Source organism: Dendropsophus ebraccatus, chromosome 4, assembly GCF_027789765.1.
Source record: "Dendropsophus ebraccatus isolate aDenEbr1 chromosome 4, aDenEbr1.pat, whole genome shotgun sequence".
NCBI lineage: Eukaryota > Metazoa > Chordata > Amphibia > Anura > Hylidae > Dendropsophus > Dendropsophus ebraccatus.
Window position 1 is genome coordinate 106,159,415 of NC_091457.1, and position 18,601 is coordinate 106,178,015.

General features: G+C 41.7%; 1 protein-coding gene across 7 annotated transcripts in view; it reads left to right on the top strand.

The window, feature by feature from the left end:
* LOC138788593 (contactin-4-like) overlaps nucleotides 1–18,601 on the top strand; it is a 177,077-nt gene that overhangs the window by 152,814 nt on the left and 5,662 nt on the right. For 6 of the 7 annotated variants that reach the window (XM_069966625.1, XM_069966626.1, XM_069966627.1 and 3 more), the window contains 18 exons: nucleotides 1,720–1,815; nucleotides 3,929–4,132; nucleotides 4,304–4,406; nucleotides 5,216–5,400; nucleotides 5,851–5,987; nucleotides 6,324–6,453; nucleotides 6,889–7,039; nucleotides 10,692–10,819; nucleotides 10,984–11,159; nucleotides 11,338–11,458; nucleotides 11,883–12,041; nucleotides 12,333–12,482; nucleotides 13,881–13,951; nucleotides 14,735–14,969; nucleotides 15,745–15,860; nucleotides 15,970–16,156; nucleotides 17,349–17,461; nucleotides 17,560–17,728. In XM_069966625.1, coding sequence (XP_069822726.1) covers nucleotides 1,720–1,815; nucleotides 3,929–4,132; nucleotides 4,304–4,406; nucleotides 5,216–5,400; nucleotides 5,851–5,987; nucleotides 6,324–6,453; nucleotides 6,889–7,039; nucleotides 10,692–10,819; nucleotides 10,984–11,159; nucleotides 11,338–11,458; nucleotides 11,883–12,041; nucleotides 12,333–12,482; nucleotides 13,881–13,951; nucleotides 14,735–14,969; nucleotides 15,745–15,860; nucleotides 15,970–16,156; nucleotides 17,349–17,461; nucleotides 17,560–17,728 — 2,631 coding nt within the window. Of the gene's footprint in view, nucleotides 1–1,719; nucleotides 1,816–3,928; nucleotides 4,133–4,303; nucleotides 4,407–5,215; nucleotides 5,401–5,850; nucleotides 5,988–6,323; nucleotides 6,454–6,888; nucleotides 7,040–10,691; nucleotides 10,820–10,983; nucleotides 11,160–11,337; nucleotides 11,459–11,882; nucleotides 12,042–12,332; nucleotides 12,483–13,880; nucleotides 13,952–14,734; nucleotides 14,970–15,744; nucleotides 15,861–15,969; nucleotides 16,157–17,348; nucleotides 17,462–17,559; nucleotides 17,740–18,601 lie in introns of all 7 variants that reach the window. The other variant, XM_069966629.1, reaches the window with a different exon arrangement.

Here is an 18,601-nt window from a genome sequence, read left to right on the forward strand (position 1 = left end):
AAGAATGTAACTACTATAATACTGCTCTTATGTATAAGAATATAACTACTATAATACTACCCCTATGTACAAGAATATAACTACTATAATACTAGCCCCTATGTACAAGAATATAACTACTATAATATAGATATAGTGGAGATGGAGCGGCTGGCACTACTATATACACAGTCAATATGCGATAAAGCGGACAGGCAGACTCAAAACTGGATAAACTGTGCGGCTAGTGGAGGTGCCCAATGCCAAAGCAAACAGTCCAACTTGGAGTAGGTAGAAGAATTGAGGCGGTCACTCACCACGTTAGATGCCGAAGATTCTTTATTCACCCAGGAATGAACATAGCGGGGAAGACCTCAGGCCAGACCTGACGAAGCGGAAGTCCGCGAAAACGTTTGTCTGATTGCACCCGCTCCTCCACCTTCCCCCTTCCCCGCTATGTTCATTCCTGGATGAATAAAGAATCTTCGGCATCTAACGTGGTGAGTGACCGCCTCAATTCTTCTACCTACTCATAACTACTATAATACTAGCCCCTATGTACAAGAATATAACTACTATAATACTAGCCCCTATGTACAAGAATATAAGTACTATATTGCTGCTCCTATGTACAAGACTATAACTACTATAATACTGCCTCCTATATACAAGAATATAACTACTATAATACTGCTCCTATTTATACGAATAGAACTACTATAATACTGCCATTCTGTACAAGACTATTACTTTATAATGACAATTATCATGGCCTATACTGCTTGTTTGGTGATCGCTTCTGACCATGTTAGCTGTGTCGTGTAATGGGCTTAGAGTCACTGTCGTGAAATTTTTTTTTTTGCAGAAATCAATGGTCCAGGCGATTTTAAGAAACTTTGTAATTGGGTTTTTAGGCAAATATGCCATTATCTGCATTTAAAAAGACTTTTCCCAGCCCCCCCCCCCCTCTCCTTTCTGTCATCCACTGCTCAAAATCAGGAAATCTCAATCAGACGCATCCTGTCGGAGCTATGGAGAGGGGAGGGGGGAAAAGAGACGGAGGAGAAATGGCAGCAGAAAACAGTGAACAAAGGATTTCTCAGCAGGGGAGCTATTCAGAGTGCTATTCAGAGGTCAGATAGGTCAGTGGTGACATCAGGTGAGAAAGCCCTGTGATGTAGCTTTTAATTAACTCTTTGTTGTCCTGTTTTGGTGTCTCTTTTCCCTCTCTCCATAGAGAACAATGAAGACTGGGGGAGAGCTTCAAACTGCTTTTTCATGATAAAAATTCATTTTTCGGCTAATAAACCCAATTACAAAGTTTCTTGAAATCGCCTGGACTATTGATTTCTGCAAAAAAATTTTGACTCTTTAAGTTTTGACATTTACATTTTTCATTATTTTTTGCAGAATAAGGCCACACTATATTTGTGGTCAGTATTTTGCTCAGCCAAAACCAGGAGTGGATTGAAAAAACAGAAAAGCTATGTTAACAAAATTTTTAAATTTAGTGGATGGCCGCCATTTAACGGCAAATAACGGCCATTATTTTAGAATAATGATTATTATTTGTCATTGAATGCACAAAATTACAACAGTGTGTGAACATAGCCTTCCTGTGTTTTCAATCCACTCCTGGTTTTGGTTAAAAAATACTGAGTAAAAATACTGTGTGGGAACATAGCCTTAGTTTGATCTTTACATCTAATCCATGAATCTGTTAATATTTCTATACCATAGATCTCGATTCATTCCAGACCAGGCCCCGCAGTACGGTGTATGTTCGAGAAGGACAGGGGATGGTGCTGCTGTGTGGGCCACCTGCTCATTCTGGAGGTGAATATATTGTGGTGTCTATATTTATTACTTGCTGTGGAGCGCCCTCTGCTGTTTATTTTCCTAGTTGTCCATTGTTGCATGACAAGCTGAATTCTTAGAGGTGCACATACACCCTTAGTAACTTGGCTGAACAATCATTCGGCTGACAGTTATCTTTCCTGTCCTCCCCATACACAAGAATGTTGGGCACGGCAGAACGTTCATATGTTTTCAATGGGAAGAAGAGGGGTAAGGCATGGCCAGGCTCCTATAGCTCTGGCTTATCCCTCAGAGAAAAAAAAAGTTCAGGCTGAAAAAGTATAACATGTCTGACCCTTTCAGAGGCACATATACACCTTATATAGTCGGTGGAATCTGTCGGGCGGCTGGGTTGGCTTTGGTATAAAGTGTATGGGCACCGTTAGACTATGGCAGTACAGAGACCTGTGATGTTTGATCACATAACCTACAGTCATTGTTAGGTATAATGCTTGCAGCTGATGAGGCTCCTGCAATTTTCATTTTAATTTTATAAATAACTCTGTACATTTTCCAATGGAGTGCAGACTATCTAGCTCACAGAAAATTGTCTACACTGGATACAGTTGTGGCACACTGTGAGCAAAACAGGGTCCGAACAGGTTTCCACCTTCTGGAGGTAAAAGTTGGAATTTCCTCCATCAAGCAGAGAACATAATAAATAAGAACCAACATGTAAGAAAAAGTAAAAAAATTCAGCTTCGCTACCATTGTTATGTTATTGGCTGCATTGTGCCCCTGGTAGTATCATGTTTTATGTAATGGCTGCACTGTGCCCCTGGTAGTATCATGTTATATGTAATGGCTGCAGTGTGCCCCTGGTAGTATCATGTTATATGTAGTGGCTTTATTGTGCCCGTGGTAGTATCATGTTATATGTAATGGGTTCATTGTGCCCCCAGGATATTATGTTACTTATATGGTGGCTGCATTGTGCCCCTGGTAGTATCATGTTATATGTAATGGCTGCACTGTGCCCCTGGTAGTATCATGTTATATGTAATGGCTGCAGTGTGCCCCTGGTAGTATCATGTTATATGTAATGGCTGCAGTGTGCCCCTGGTAGTATCATGTTATATGTAGTGGCTTTATTGTGCCCGTGGTAGTATCATGTTATATGTAATGGGTTCATTGTGCCCCCAGGATATTATGTTACTTATATGGTGGCTGCACTGTGCCCCTGGTAGTATCATGTTATATGTAGTGGCTTTATTGTGCCCGTGGTAGTATCATGTTATATGTAATGGGTTCATTGTGCCCCCAGGATATTATGTTACTTATATGGTGGCTGCACTGTGCCCCTGGTAGTATCATGTTATATGTAATGGCTGCAGTGTGCCCCTGGTAGTATCATGTTATATGTAATGGGTTCATTGTGCCCCCAGGATATTATGTTACTTATATGGTGGCTGCATTGTGTCCCTGGTAGTATCATGTTATATGTAGTGGCTTTATTGTGCCCGTGGTAGTATCATGTTATATGTAGTGGCTTCATTGTGCCCTCAGGATGTTATGTTACTTATATGGTGGCTGCATTGTGCCCCTGGTAGTATCATGTTATATGCAATGGCTGCATTGTGCCTCCAGGATGTTATGTTACTTATATGGTGGCTGCACTGTGCCCCTGGTAATATCATGTTATATGCAATGGCTGCATTGTGCCCTCAGGATGTTATGTTACTTATACGGTGGCTGCAATGTGCCCCTGGTAGTATCTCATGCTATATGTAATGGCTGCATTGTGCCCCCAGGATGTTATGTTACTTATATGGTGGTTGCACTGTGCCCCTGGTAGTATCATGCTATATGTAATGGCTTCATTGTGCCCCCAGGATGTTATGTTACTTATATGGTGGCTGCAATGTGCCCCTGGTAGAATCATGCATTGGTATCTACATTGTGCCCCTGATGGTGTGAGGTTATACTGTGCATGGTATCTGAATTGTGCCCTTGTTGTTGTGATATATGGCATCTGCATTGTTCCCCTGGTGGTGTGAGGCTACATGAAGGATACATTGGGCCTGTAGTGGTGACATTTTATATCTGGCATCTACATGGTGGGTTCATTACCAGTGTTCCCTTTTCTGCACAGAGCTGGTCTATGCCTGGATCTTTAATGAGTACCCGCCATTTGTGCAGCAAGACAACCGCAGATTTGTTTCCCAAGTCACTGGGAATCTCTACATCGCCAAAGTGGAACCGCCCGATGCTGGAAACTATACCTGTGTGGTAACAAACACAGTGACAAATACACGAGAGCTGGGGCCCAGCACACCACTCACACTCCGAACAGACGGTATGTGATAAGCAACATATATTTTAACAAACAAATGTTTTATTTTTTTATTACTTTTTTGCCCTTGTCCTAAAAAAAGCCAGGTTTGGGCAAATTCCAATAACTTCTGTCTTTTTGTAAATGGCCATGTCCTATACACAGCATCTCCTTACCATGTTCTTTTGTCTACAGGAGTCATGGGAGAATATGAGCCGAAAATTGAGGTTCATTTTCCTGAGTCTGTTGCTGCAGCGAAGGGATCCACCGTCAAACTGGAGTGTTTTGCACTGGGGAAGTAAGTCACAGTGTGCACAAGTGAGCAATTTACAAGCGAGATGGTTAAGAGATAAATGTCATTTATATAACAGGGTGACAATCCCGCTTTCTATAGACCCTGCATGGTACATGCATCCCAGGGGCGTAACTAGAAATGGCTGGGCCCCATAGCAAACTTTTGATTGGGCCCCCCCCCCCTCCCCCCCGACTGACCAGTAACGATCAAGTGAAGTCATAACTACATAACTGCTAGCTCTGGTCAGGAGTGCTTGCAGTTAAAGGGACATTTGCAAAACTCAGGAGACCAGCAGGGCCACCCGGTGCTGCAAATGATGACGGCTCAGGGGGCTCAGTGTATTGCAGGAGCAGGCCATGGGGCCCCGTGATGCGGCGGGCCCCATAGCAGCCGCTATGGCTGCTATAGTGGTAGTTACGCCCCTGATGCATCCATAAAATTCAAAACCATACCCCTCACTACCCAATTTATTTACACCACTTATGATATTACCCCGTTTCTCCAAAAATAAGCCCTAGCTTGATTTTATAAGGTTCTTGCCATAGGATTGAATTATAAGCAATACTCCAAAAATATTATTAGACCCCGTCTTATTTTCAGAGAAACATGGTATATTCATGAATCAGGAATCGTGGTCTGAACAAACTTCTGGGTCTATACTATTGGATAAGATATCTTTCTTTTTTTCATGAATAGATGTCGGGTTGGGATTTGGGGAAAGCTGTGTCACAACCTTTCTAAATGATATCATGGCAGCTGTACAGGTTATCATCTATATATCTATCAGAATGTAACTATCTTTATACCCATAGCCCAGTCCCAACTATTACCTGGAGGCGGGCAGACGGTAAAGCCATATCCCGTAAAGTGCGACGCCATCGGTCCAGTGGAGTTTTGGAAATTCCCAACTTTCAGCAAGAAGACGCCGGGCCCTATGAATGTGTGGCAGAGAATACAAGAGGGAAGAACATGGTGCGAGGGCAGCTCACATACTTTGGTATGATTAGGGCCTAATTGTAATCTGGGGCTGTGGACAGAATCAACTACAATATAGAGATATGAATGATAACGCTTTACTAGTTATGCAGTAATAAGAGAAGGGAATGTATCACTGCATAATTAGACAGGTGTGCCATTCAGGGGCATGGGGACAGCACCTTGGAAAACTGCCACTGAAGTTTTTGAGCCAAAACCAGAAGAGGATCCAATAGGAAAGATGAAATCCCCCCTTTATATTTTCCATCCCATTTGAATCCTTCTCTGGCTTTGGCACAAAAAAAAAGCTATAATGGAAGTTTTCTACAAAAGTGCCATGTATGATCCCAGTCTCATGCACAAATGACAATATCACAATATTACACTTCTGTCTTCTGGTTATTCTTACTAAAACATTGTGCAAATATATGTTTTAATTTCCCCAAATAATTAATAAAACATTTATTTCCAGCTCCTCCCGCTTGGATCCAGAAAATTAATGATGCTCATATAGCAATTGAAGAAAATATATTATTAGAATGTAAAGCCAGCGGGCGACCAAAGCCAACATACACCTGGCTGAAAAACGGTCAGCGCCTGCAGAGCAAGGTAAGAACTGGGAACAATGAGCAGTAAGCAGTATCCTATAACATAGAATCCATAGACATAGACTCCATAGATCCAGCAGTATCCTATAACATAGACTACATAGATACACTCCTCAGACAGTATCACACAAGGAAGGTTTAGATATGGCGGCTTAGCAGATAGTATTGTACTTGATAGGATTAGATATAGTAGCTCAGCAGAAACACATGATATTAAGATACAGTGGCTCAGTAGACAGCATCACATAGAATAAACTACTGAGCTCAGCAGGCAAACTACTGCCTATAGGCTGTGTACTATATGCCTTCTCTTGCTCAGTTTTCTCCTCTTCTTCAGGGCCGTCTCCAGATTGAGCATGGGAGTCTCACCATCACCTCTGTGAACAGCTCAGACTCAGGAATGTATCAGTGCTTGGCAGAAAACAAACATGGGACCATATATTCCAGCGCAGAGCTGCGGGTGATTGGTAAGAACACTTTTATATCCACACCAAATAATAGGATTTGTCTTTTTACAAATCTGAATCTTACTGATAGATATATCTTAATAATCCATAATAGGCTTCCTGGTCTCTACTCTTTTGTACTTAGGATCTTCAGATGTCAGGGGACCGTAGTGGGGTCATTTGTCAGCCCTCAGCTCCATGTCACTATTTGTGTTTTGGTTCAAATTTCTGGGCCATCAACAGTCGTAAACAGGCAGGGTATACTGCTATAGCTGAGAAGACCAGAGAACAAAGAATATGTTCATGTTCTATGTTCATTTCGTATTCTTTGTACCAAAGAGCAAGGGTGCTGTAGTGCAGAAGAAAATGCCTAAATGTCTCTAACCTGCTGCACTGTGCCCTTTTATAACAGTGGCCTCTATGAATTCATAACCTATTTTCTTGTGCTTGTTTCAGCTGTGGGTCCAGACTTTTCTTCAGCCTTTGTAAGACGAGTGACTCTAGGAAAAGTCGGGGGTTTTGTCCTGATTGAGTGCAAACCTAGAGCTTCCCCCAAACCCACCATCGCCTGGAAGAAAGGAAGGGACTTTGTGCGAACAAACTCTAGGTGAGTGGGTTAATGGAGCAAATACTAATTTACACTGTTTGTTGTCTGTTACCAGTATTCTATAGCTATGGTTACTAGTATGAAGTTTGGGGTGCAGGGTAACTGATACCTCAGTAAAATGGCAGACTATGTTACTACATACAACAGCTTGGCTGCTGAGTGGACTGTAGGGAAATAAGCCTGGCCTACCATATGCAAAACTCAGCAAAGAAGTGGGCTATCCATAAAATACTACTGAACCCACAAGGCTTTGATTCAGTACAAAATGGACCATCAAAAAGCTACTGGCATCCTAGGAGTCCTGGAGATGCTGCACTAAGCTGTTACATCAGAAGTGACTTGTCTTTTTGCTGTTGGCTCTGCAGCATCTATGTTGGGCTTCCATAACTTCCTGCAATAAAGTTGGCCTAGAGCCTTGGTGCACTGGGAGCCATTCATGGTCCTCACCGCTATGAACTCACCTTCTTATAAGTTTTCTTCTCTACTATTTGGTTTCCAGCTCAGAGGTCATTGCTCAACTTTCTCTCAATTTTCCAGAAACTGTGTGTTCACTTGTAACTTGTTTTGTGCCATCTGCTGCTGTAATGTAACCATCTGCTGCAACAAGTCTGTAAATGTCTTCACTGCAGCCACATCTATGAAGCTTGTGCTTCATCACTTTATAATATTCCTGTCTCTGAATCAAGTTCAAATATGGTTCGCCTCCTATGAATGTCATCTCCAGAAGCCAAGGGGACCAGAGGTCAGGACCGTATCTGCCTTCATCTATAGATATCTGACCTCTGTCTGCGGCCTCTGGTGATGTTACCATATCTTACTATATTCAGCTGGCCCCTAGTCCAGAAGTAGTTATGTTTCTGGACTTGTCATGTTTTATTCTGTAATTATATTGATTCACAGATTGCAGCTATAAACAGTTCAAGGATTATATTAACAGCTTTGCACCACTTTTTCATTGTAAGAAAAAAATGCAGATTTTGGCGAACACCATATTTGCATTTTATCGCCTTCTCAAAAGTAGCTAGAAATATAGTCAGGGTCAGGAAGGGGGTGGGGTCACCATTGTTCTGATGTTCTGACGGATTTGTAATTTCATACAGAAAAAAATAGGACAATAGCATAAACCTTTCTATCTGCTTATAGGAGTAGTACAGAGCATTCCATCAGAGCAGCCCGGGAGGGGCCAACTACTGTATATTTAGTAACATGCTACTCTTGAGAAAATGTGGCACATCGTACTCCATCATACTTAGATTAGAACTGGCCATTAAATGGATAGCCCATTGACTACAGTGGGAATGGTGTAATGCTTCATTTCTCCTTTCGGGGTGCTGCAGGGAAATAGAACACTTCCTGTTGGGTTCTCCCACATTGTAGGGCTAGTCCAACTAGTAGGATATGCTACTATCACTTCATCATTGGTGATATTTCTAATAAAGATGCATTCAGAGCCAGCCTTTGAGTGTGCAAGCTGTGCAACCTCACATGGCGCATCATCCCAACAATCGGAAGAGGGTGCCAGCAGTGTTCTCTTTTAGCTATGCAGGCACATGGCTGTGAAGTTTAAAGGGAAGTAGCGCTCGCTGCTGCTAGCTGCCCGCTCAGCCCGCTATCTCTGGGTGGTGGCTCACCTCTGGGCATAGATACAGTTGAATAGAATGGTGCAGTGGGCGTTGTTTGTACCCACTCTGCCATTCATTCTCATAAACAACAGGAACCTCTGTGGCTGCAAAGAGGGGGCCTATACAATATTTGGGTGGGCCTGCACAGGGGAGGCCTATAATATATGGGGGGGGGTGCATAGAGGAGACCTATACCTTAGGGGGGGCTGCACAGTTGGACTAATACTACCTGAGGGCTGAATAATAGAGGCCTATACTATATGTAAAGCTGCACAGGGAGGGGTCTTATACTATATGGGGGGCGCATAGAGGGGCCTGATACTATATAGGGACTGCATAGAGGGGCATCATGCATTGTCTGCGATATAATGGTGTTACTCAAAAAAGTCCAATCAGATAAATACTTTTTATAATCAAAGTAACTCCGTTGATCAAAAGGTGGGTGACAGACAAAGTTATCATCACTATCACTCCCAGAAGAGTTGGCACCCAACTTTACCAGACCCATAAAAGGCACTTCTGTCCTTCTTTCCCACATCACTGCAGTACTAGGTAAGTTTGCCATTGTAGAATTTAACCTTCAAGGTCTAATCTAACCCAGTCAGACATTCCCAAGCCTAAAATGACTGATAACAAGGAACTATAGACTGCAATAAAAGACACAACAAATAGAGAAGATAAACTAATTATTATGTCAGTCATGTGAGCAGTTATTGCTCCAGTAATGGGGTCTCTTATCTACATGTTGTCTCTATAGATTACAATACAAATTTCTTTGTTTCACTGCAACCTGTGAATGCTGCGAGATGAGAGATGGGAAGAGACAAAAATAAAATCGATTGTCCATAGCAGAAAAAGCTGTGATTTCCTATCTGACAAGAGACGTCTGGAGTCATCCAAGTCTGACGAGGACGTATTATACAGGATTTTTATACTCAGGAAGAAATTGCGCGCTTTAGCCAGGGACTTAATGGCGTTTATTTGCAAGCGATCTGCAGCTGTGACACAGAATAGAGTCGGCGCAGTCGCTGCTGGGATTTGGCCGGGCATGAATGTCTGCTAATGTCTGTCATTTGAGTACAGCTATTTCAGTCTCATTAGAAGCTCTCAGAGAATTTTAGTTTAAAACACATTTCCGAAGCTTCTCGCCAAACCAATTCAACTCTGTCCATAATTCTTATCAACAAAATGAATGACTGGATCTTCATAGACTGTCTGCACAGATAATGAAAGCGTAGGGACGCCGACCTGTATAGGCAGTGCTCAATAGACTTTGCTGCATGAGAAAGAACATATTATGCCAGTTTTGGCATCCATTGTAATATTTAGGCTGCGTTTACACTACGTATATTTCAGTCAGTATATGTATATTTCAGTCAGTATATTTCAGTCAGTATTGCAACCAAAACCAGGAATGGATTAAAAACACAGAAAGGATCTGTTCACACAATGGTGAAATTGAGTGGATGGCCGCCATTTAATGGCAAATATTTGCTGTTATTTTAGAACAACGGCTGTTATATTGAAATAATGGCCGTTATTTACTGTTATATGGTGGCCATCCACTCACTTTCATCATTGTGTGAACAGATCCTTTCTGTGTTTTTAATCCACTCCTGGTTTTGGTTGCAATACTGACTGAAATATACGTAGTGTGAACCCAGCCTTCAAGTGCACACTGACTTTGCTTATATAGATTTTAGTGGTTAGTGCTCCACTTTTCTTATAGTGAGCTTTGAATCCCCTGCATAGAAATAGTTTTAAAATTCCGTCTTTCTGCAGCCACCACTAGGGGAAGCTCACTACAAATGTATACATCTAATAATAGTATAAATGTATAAAAGTGTAATGTCATCTAATGCTACTGTATGTCAAGGCAGGGGATTTGGCGCTCTGAATAAAAAAAATAAAAAAGCTCCTGTCAATAGAAAGGAATCTTGTAAAAAGAATCAGAGCAGAATTTTGCATCTGAAAATGACTAAAAGCGACTTTTACTTTAAGGATCATTATCAATTTGTCTGTTCATGCAGAATTTCAATTTTGGATGATGGAAGCTTAAAGATTGCTAACCTCACCAAAGCAGACGCTGGGAGTTATACGTGTACAGCCACCAACCACTTTGGGACAGCCAGCAGCACTGGAACTCTAGTGGTGAAGGGTGAGATTTTCACTTTTCCACAGTCTTTGCTTTTGATATTGTCATGCCAGGTCCTCGAAAGCAAAAGACACAGTTTGTTGCCACTGTTCACTATGGCTAATAAATTACTACCTCCACAAGCTTTATAGAAGTAAAGTCCACTCAGGCATCATTGTTTTTGTCAGATCCTACACAGGTTTTGGTACCTCCTTCAAGCATGGATGTCACAGTAGGAGAAAGCATTGTGCTGCCTTGTCAGGTCTCCCACGACCATTCTTTGGACATCTCTTTCTCCTGGGTTTTCAATGGTCAACTTATTGACTTCCAGAAAGATGGAGAACATTTTGAACGAGTAGGAGGAGTAAGTATGACTGTACCTGGAATGGTCACTACTAGAAGACTGTTATGTTGTGTGAGGATGTATGGCTGGGACATATTACTTCTTTTATCCATTTCTGATTGATTGTTTTGGTGTATTATCCTAGTATATATTGGGAGACTGTCTTCATTTGTGCTATTTTGTATTTTTCCTATAACAGCAAGACTCTGCGGGTGACTTAATGATAAGGAGCATCCAACTGAAGCATGCTGGGAAATACATCTGCCTGGTCCACACCAGTGTAGACAAACTGTCTGCAGGAGCTGATCTCATTGTCAGAGGTACAGGCAGACCTAATCTGCTACTGAAAGTCATTGTAAATTATAGTTTTAAAGGAGAATTCACCCAGATACTGAAAATTTACCTTAGAATAGATTTTCCAGTGATTTCCTACCTTCTTTGTTATTGTATCACTGGTCTCCTTCCCTGGAACCCACGAACATCCCAACACTGTTCATTCTGCTACTAATTATGATAGGGACTGTAATGGGGTCATCTGTCAGGCCTTGCTCCAGCGACTTGTCACTACCTATGTCCAAAGGATTCTTCACATGTTCATAGCCATTTATCTGCCATAGTTAACTTTCAGTAACAGTTGGACATGGAGGTCTTTATATCCATAAGGAGCAGAAGGTCCTAAATTAGCTATCGTGAAGAGGATGTTGTTTTTGTTGGTGTAAATAACTTGATCTGTGTGCTCTGCAGGACCTCCTGGACCACCAGATGCTCTCACAGTGGAGGAAATCACAGACACCACTGCTCAGTTATCCTGGATGCCTGGAGTTGACAATCACAGCCCTATCACCATGTATGTTGTACAGGCTCGGACTCCATTTTCTGTGGGCTGGCAAGCAGTCAGCACAGGTGAGGACATAAATATTATTGAGGGTTCTCAGCATCAATGATATGTGATATAAAGAAGTATGATGAGCAAGAAGTCTTGATCATCATTGAGGAACACTACATTCAGCCTTCTCGCAGTCACAAATGGCTGATACAAAGGAACAATAGATTGTATTCACCTGTTCTGCAGTCAGACCCCACATTCTGAAATGTTGGAAGATAAAGCAATATATTGTATTCACCTCTACTACAGTCATGATAACAGAGAACAATTGCCTGTAGAATACAGTATATGTGTATGTGTTGTTCCAGTGCCTGAGATTGTGGATGGACGATCCTTCACAGCCACAGTGGTTGGTTTGAGTCCATGGGTTGAGTATGAGTTTCGTGTTATCGCCATCAACCAGATTGGTATTGGAGAGCCTAGCCCCCCTTCTGACAAAAGGCGAACAGAAGAAGCACGTGAGTAGCAGCACATTATTATTGTATTGTAAGTTAGAACTGAACAGTACAATACATTTTATTTTTACTGGTAACTAGGTACAGGTTTAATATGGAAATTTAACGGCTACAGGCGGCATAGTGCATATTTTCTATGCCAAAGGCCTCCAGTGCATGCTGGGAATTGTTAATTCCTGGAAGCCAGTGAGTCACAGGTTAAGAGTGCCTGGTCTAGAGTTTGCCTTTGATGTGTCTCTGAATGCAGATTCACAATAGAGGAGATAACCTTGAAGCTAACAGTAACATCTGCAGATCTGTGAGGAATCACTGAACAATTCTATAGAACATGAAAGCCATCCACATTTTCTTGCACAATAGCAAGTGGATGTGAATGTAAATGTCTAGACACCTGGACATTTATAAAGTAACAACCTCATCCCCAGAACATTTCTTAGAATAGTCCATTGTGCAGTATACTCCTAGGGGCTTCTGCTGTTGAACCTGAAGGGATTGCAGCATAAAAAACTGGGCTGAGTTGCTGTATAAAAGAAACAAAAACAATAACTGCAGTATCACTTCTGACCACAAGATGGCAGTCATGTTTAACAATAAGTATAATTCTATAACTGACGTGCATAGTTCCCTCAAAGACAAACAAACCATAATGGTAACCCCCTGAGATCATTAGCTCTTTAAACCATTTTTGTATTATAAGTAACATGAAGCATTATAAGGCATCTATTAATTGTAATGGACACCTGTGGTCCCAGAAAGTGGACCCTTTAAAATCCATAAATGCTCTTGCAAAGTACAGTGATGTCAATAAAGAATTAGTCCTAGTAATCAAAATGTAATATTAGGCTATGTTCACACTACGTAAGAGACCGGCTGTTCCGTGACCCGGCCGGGTCACAGAACGGCCGGTCTCCGAAAAGATCCCCTCCGCCGGTACTGCAGTACTGGCCGGATGATCTTAGGGGCCACACAGTTCTAATGCTGGCGCATCCGTGTGCGCCCGCATTAGAACTCCCCACTGAACTCCACCTTTCATTCCTCACAGACTCTTTGGAAAATGAAAGGTGGAATCTGATTGGTTGCTAGGGGCAACTGAGCCAGTTTCACTCTACACCATGTTTGATAAATCTTCCCCTATGTGTATACGCTCCATAGAAGGCAAGGCAACGTATATTTTCGTAAACAGTATCGGCAATCGGCAATCGGCAACAACGACCGTACTTTTACGAAAATATACGTTGCGTAAACATGGTCTTAGGAACCAAAAAATACACTTGGGCATGCTTGTTTGGTCGCATATACCACAGTATATTAAATACTTTACCTCCACAAACAATGGCACTGTAACTCTATCACTCCAGTATGTACCACCTCTAATTTGTCCTATTCTCTTCTCTCTGGTAGTTCCTGAAGTGACTCCTGCAAATGTCAGTGGTGGTGGTGGAAGTAAAAGCGAACTGGTCATCACATGGGAGGTGAGGAGAGCCGTCTGCTCTGATACTCTGTCAAACAAGGGGGCATTTTGCAGTTATTCTAATAGGCTGAGGTTTAAAATCAGTGACATAAGTGTGTGCCAGGGTTTATCAAGGTTACGTTTAGGACAAATCATCAAAAAGGACTAAAAAGTACATGTGCATTTTAGGAAAATGTCATCGAGAGCACTGTGTCAGACTGAAAGTAAAACAACATTTCCTGCATGACATACAGCAGCTAATAAGTATGGGAAGACTTGAGATTTTTTAATAGAAGTCAATTACAAATCTATATAACTTTCTGACACCAGTTGATTTGAAAGAAAAAGATTTTCGCTGGACAACCCCTTTAAGCTTTCAAAGACAGGGACCCATGTAGCGCAGGATTGACACAGTACTGTAAGGGGCCTATTCCACGGAGCGATAATCGTCCGAATCGGCCCGGTTCAGCCTATTATGGCTCGGTGGAATAGAGAAAATGATTAGCCGATGATCGTGCGAGCGGGATTAAGACGGAGCGGAGGAGAAGCCCTGCTAGGTAATGTATGCTGCAAGGGCTGCAAGGACATCGGTAACGATGTCCCTGCAGCCCTCGCTAAATGATCATCGGGCCGTGGAATAGGCCCAGTAAACATTAAATAGGCCCTTGTTTACATTATTGATCGGCCTGTGGAATAGGGCCCTTAGTGTAAGTGTTGTACTGTACAGTAAGTGTTGTAGCTACTGCTGGACTTGAAGCGAGTGTCTGTGCATTAATCTATGGGTAATTTGACTGTGTTTTTCCAGCCTGTACCAGAGGAGTTTCAGAATGGCGGAGGGTTTGGCTATGTGGTGGCATTCCGGCCTTTTGGAACAATTAGTTGGATGCAGACAGTGGTAGCATCGGCAGATTCCTCACGCTACATTTACCGGAATGAGAGTCTGCCTTCCTTCTCTCCTTATGAGGTGAAAGTTGGAGTATTCAATAACAGAGGAGAGGGACCCTTCAGCCCATTGACTGTGGTCTACACAGCAGAGGAAGGTAAGAGCCTCAACTGGTCCTAGGATCTATGCTGAGAGAGAGAACTGTCCTGTGATTGGGCGGCTGCTGCTGATGCTGAATGTATTATACTATACCAGGCATGTCCAAACTTTTTTCGAAGAGTGCCAAATTTGATGAAGTGAACATGTGCGAGGGCCGACCATTTTACATGCTACATGCTATATGCTTTATAACACAGGCAGATAATAGCAAGCTGGATACCTGGGGGGCCGTAAAAGTTCGGAACGCAGGCCGCAAATGGCCCTCCGGCCGGACTTTGGACATGCCTGTACTATACCATTTCAAATTATTATGTTGTTCTTAGATTGTGCTGTATTATATTATAACATTATACCTATATTATTATAGTCATATGTTGTATTACATTATCTTATACAATTTTGTGTTACATTGTCACATTAAGTTATCATACTCTTATATCATATTAGACTCAATATACTATCCTTCTATTACATTACATTGTGCTATACCATTTTATGTTATTTTATTGTCACATTAAATTATTATACTTTTATCTTGCATTATGTCATGTGATGTTACGTTGCATTTTGACATTCTTGTGTTACATTACATTATTGTAATCTTACGTTATATTGTGCTATTCTATGTTATTATATTGTCACATTTTATTATCATACTGTTATATTGCATTGTTACATTACATTAATATGCTCTTGAATTTTATAATATATTATTATACTCATACGATGTTGCATTCTATAACTATACAATGATAACCATTTGTGCACCGTAGAGCCAGGCCGGGCCCCAGCAGGCGTCTTTGCTCGGAGTCTCACTGCATGGGACATTGAAGTTTCATGGATTGGGGTACCTGGAACTCTCAGCAAGGGAAGAATACAGGGTTATGAGGTGAGGATTTATCAGCTGATGCCCTCATCTTATTACAGACCATGTAAAGGAAGCTGCTGAGCTGTTCATTATACAGATGGTCATTGATATTTTTATTATTTGTTCTTAGGTTCGTTACTGGAAACAAAATGAGAAAGAGCAAAGTGCCCGGAAACTGCGGACTTTAGGGAACCAAACCTCCACCAAACTGACCCATCTACAAGGGCACACATTGTATTATCTGAATGTACGGGCATACAACAGTGCGGGCACTGGCCCTGCTAGTCCTACAGTCAATGTGACAACCAGGAAGCCACGTGAGTAATGGCAGCACCTTACCACTGAGATGACACAAATACTAGTTTGCCTTGGGTGAAAAGCATTAATGAAAAGCTGCAGTTTGCAACAACGGCCATGATTAATTCATTTGCATTGAAAATGAACAGAATCCCGGCCAGAGTGTATACACATAGTATATGCTCCGGCCAGGATTGCAAGTGGCTGAACAGAAAACTGACATGTCAGCGGCCGTTCAGAACTTTCAGTTCACACAATCAAAAATGTGGCTCCGGTCGCATTTTCCATTGTGTGCTATGGTGAATTGGGATGCAGATGCACACGGATGCGCCCGCATCCCAATTCAACACAAATAAAGTTAATCTGGGATGATCTTCACTGACACTGGCCGTTCTGTGACATGGCTGGGTCACAGAACGGCCTGTATCTTACAGTGTTTGAGCCACCGGGTTCCCACAACGTTTCTTCTTGTGCATTTATAATTTTTTAAATAGCGTCTGTTATTTTGAGTCCAAAATTACATCCGTTATTTTGAGGATTTGCAGCCCATCAGTGCATTAACAGCTGCTGGTAGGTTATTCTAGTTCAGCTGGACTAAATGTCTATTTGTTGTGTCTTTAATTAAAAAGTCCATTGAGTTTAATAGTAAAAATGGAGAAAGGATGATGAAAAAAGAAAAACTGTGTGTGAACAACAAAAAATAACATCCAGTGTTTGAAAAAGACGTCCGAAAATTACTTTAACGTCCCAGCAGAACACGTCAGTCATTTTATACATTGTGTGCATTGGACATCTGTCATTGCACTGCAGTCAGTTAAATCACAGCAATAACAGACGTCTTTTTAAATAGAAAAAGAGGATGCCTTTTCACTTTTTTGACGGTGTGTGAACATAGACTAAAGGCGCAAGTGCATCAAATATGAGGACTCCAGAAACACGTGACTTTGTATTACGCCATTCCTTCATATATCTATGAGCTGAGGCTGACTGGTCACAATATTGTAACTCATAACACCAGTTATATGAAGCAGATTATGGCAGCCATAAAGGACACACCAAACCTTTTTCTCTGTTTTATTTGCCAAGTATAAGTGGTTTATATAGTGTATAACATCATACACTTCCATTGTATTGACGCTGTTGTAACCAAATAATATCATGTGCAGTTGTTTATCGCCCACATTGTGCTGACTCTGTGTGTTCTCACATTAGCCCCAAGTCAGCCACCAGGAAACATCACATGGAACTCCTCAAACTCCAAGATCATCCTGAACTGGGACCAGGTGACGGCGCAGGAGGACGAGTCTGAGGTTAAAGGGTACAGAGTGAGTTTGGAGCACAGCACCATCTTTTCAATAATATTCGTTTTTGTTCATAGAGATTCAGAGAATTTTCAGCGCATCACATGACAATGTCTCTGCAGGTTTTCTATCGGTGGAACCGACAGGGAGGAGCTGCCCTGATTGAGACCAATCAGACATCTGTCGAGCTGTCATTGCCATACGATGAGGATTACATAATCGAGATCAGACCAATCAGTGATGGGGGAGAAGGCAGCAGCAGCGAGCCAATCCGCATCCCTCGGATATCCAGTGAGTGGGCGGTGAGAAATAATAACATAATAACAATTAGGACAAGCAAAACCCAAAACTGATGGGGAAGTTACCTTAATCTCCTGGAGTCCGATCCAGCAGCTCATTCCTAACACAATCATTCAAATATAGTCAACCTACCGATTTCTAGTCATTGTATAATGAAGTTCTGCAGCTTTCTAATACACTTGGTATTTCAATTTTCAACATTACTGCCTGCTGTCAATGCATGGGAACAATTGTCTTTATATTCAAAGGCTGGAAACCTGTCCTGGCCGTTAAACCCCTACTAGGTGACACTGTCCCTTGATTAAATAAAGTGAGAGTAATGGTCCTTTTACACGGAACGATTGATTGTTCATTTTTGCATGATAACGGTCGAATTGGAACGATAATTGTACATGTAAACGCAGCGAACGATCAAACGACGAGCAAAAAAAGACTTCATTTTGATCTTTCAACATGTTCTCAAATCATCGTTGATCGTTCGCAAAAAATTCGCAGATCGTTCAGTGTAAACAGTCTTTCAGCGATTTCACCTAAGTGTGAGATAGGCTTAAACGATCGCAAAACGATCGCATAGCGAATTTTCCGTACGATGTATCGTTCCGTCTAAACTCTGATCGTTATAAAAAAAAAAATCGTTCATTCAAAATCGTTAATCATGCGATCGGGCGAATTATCGCTCCATGTAAAAGTACCATAAGGGGCCTATTCCACCGGACGATTATCGTTCGCATAATCGTTAACGATTAACAATCTCAAACGACCGCTATTGCGAAATACCTGAAAACGTTCACTCATTTCCATGGAACGATAATCGTAACTTATGATCGTAATTGCGATCATTTTTTCTTCGCTATTTCTTCGCTA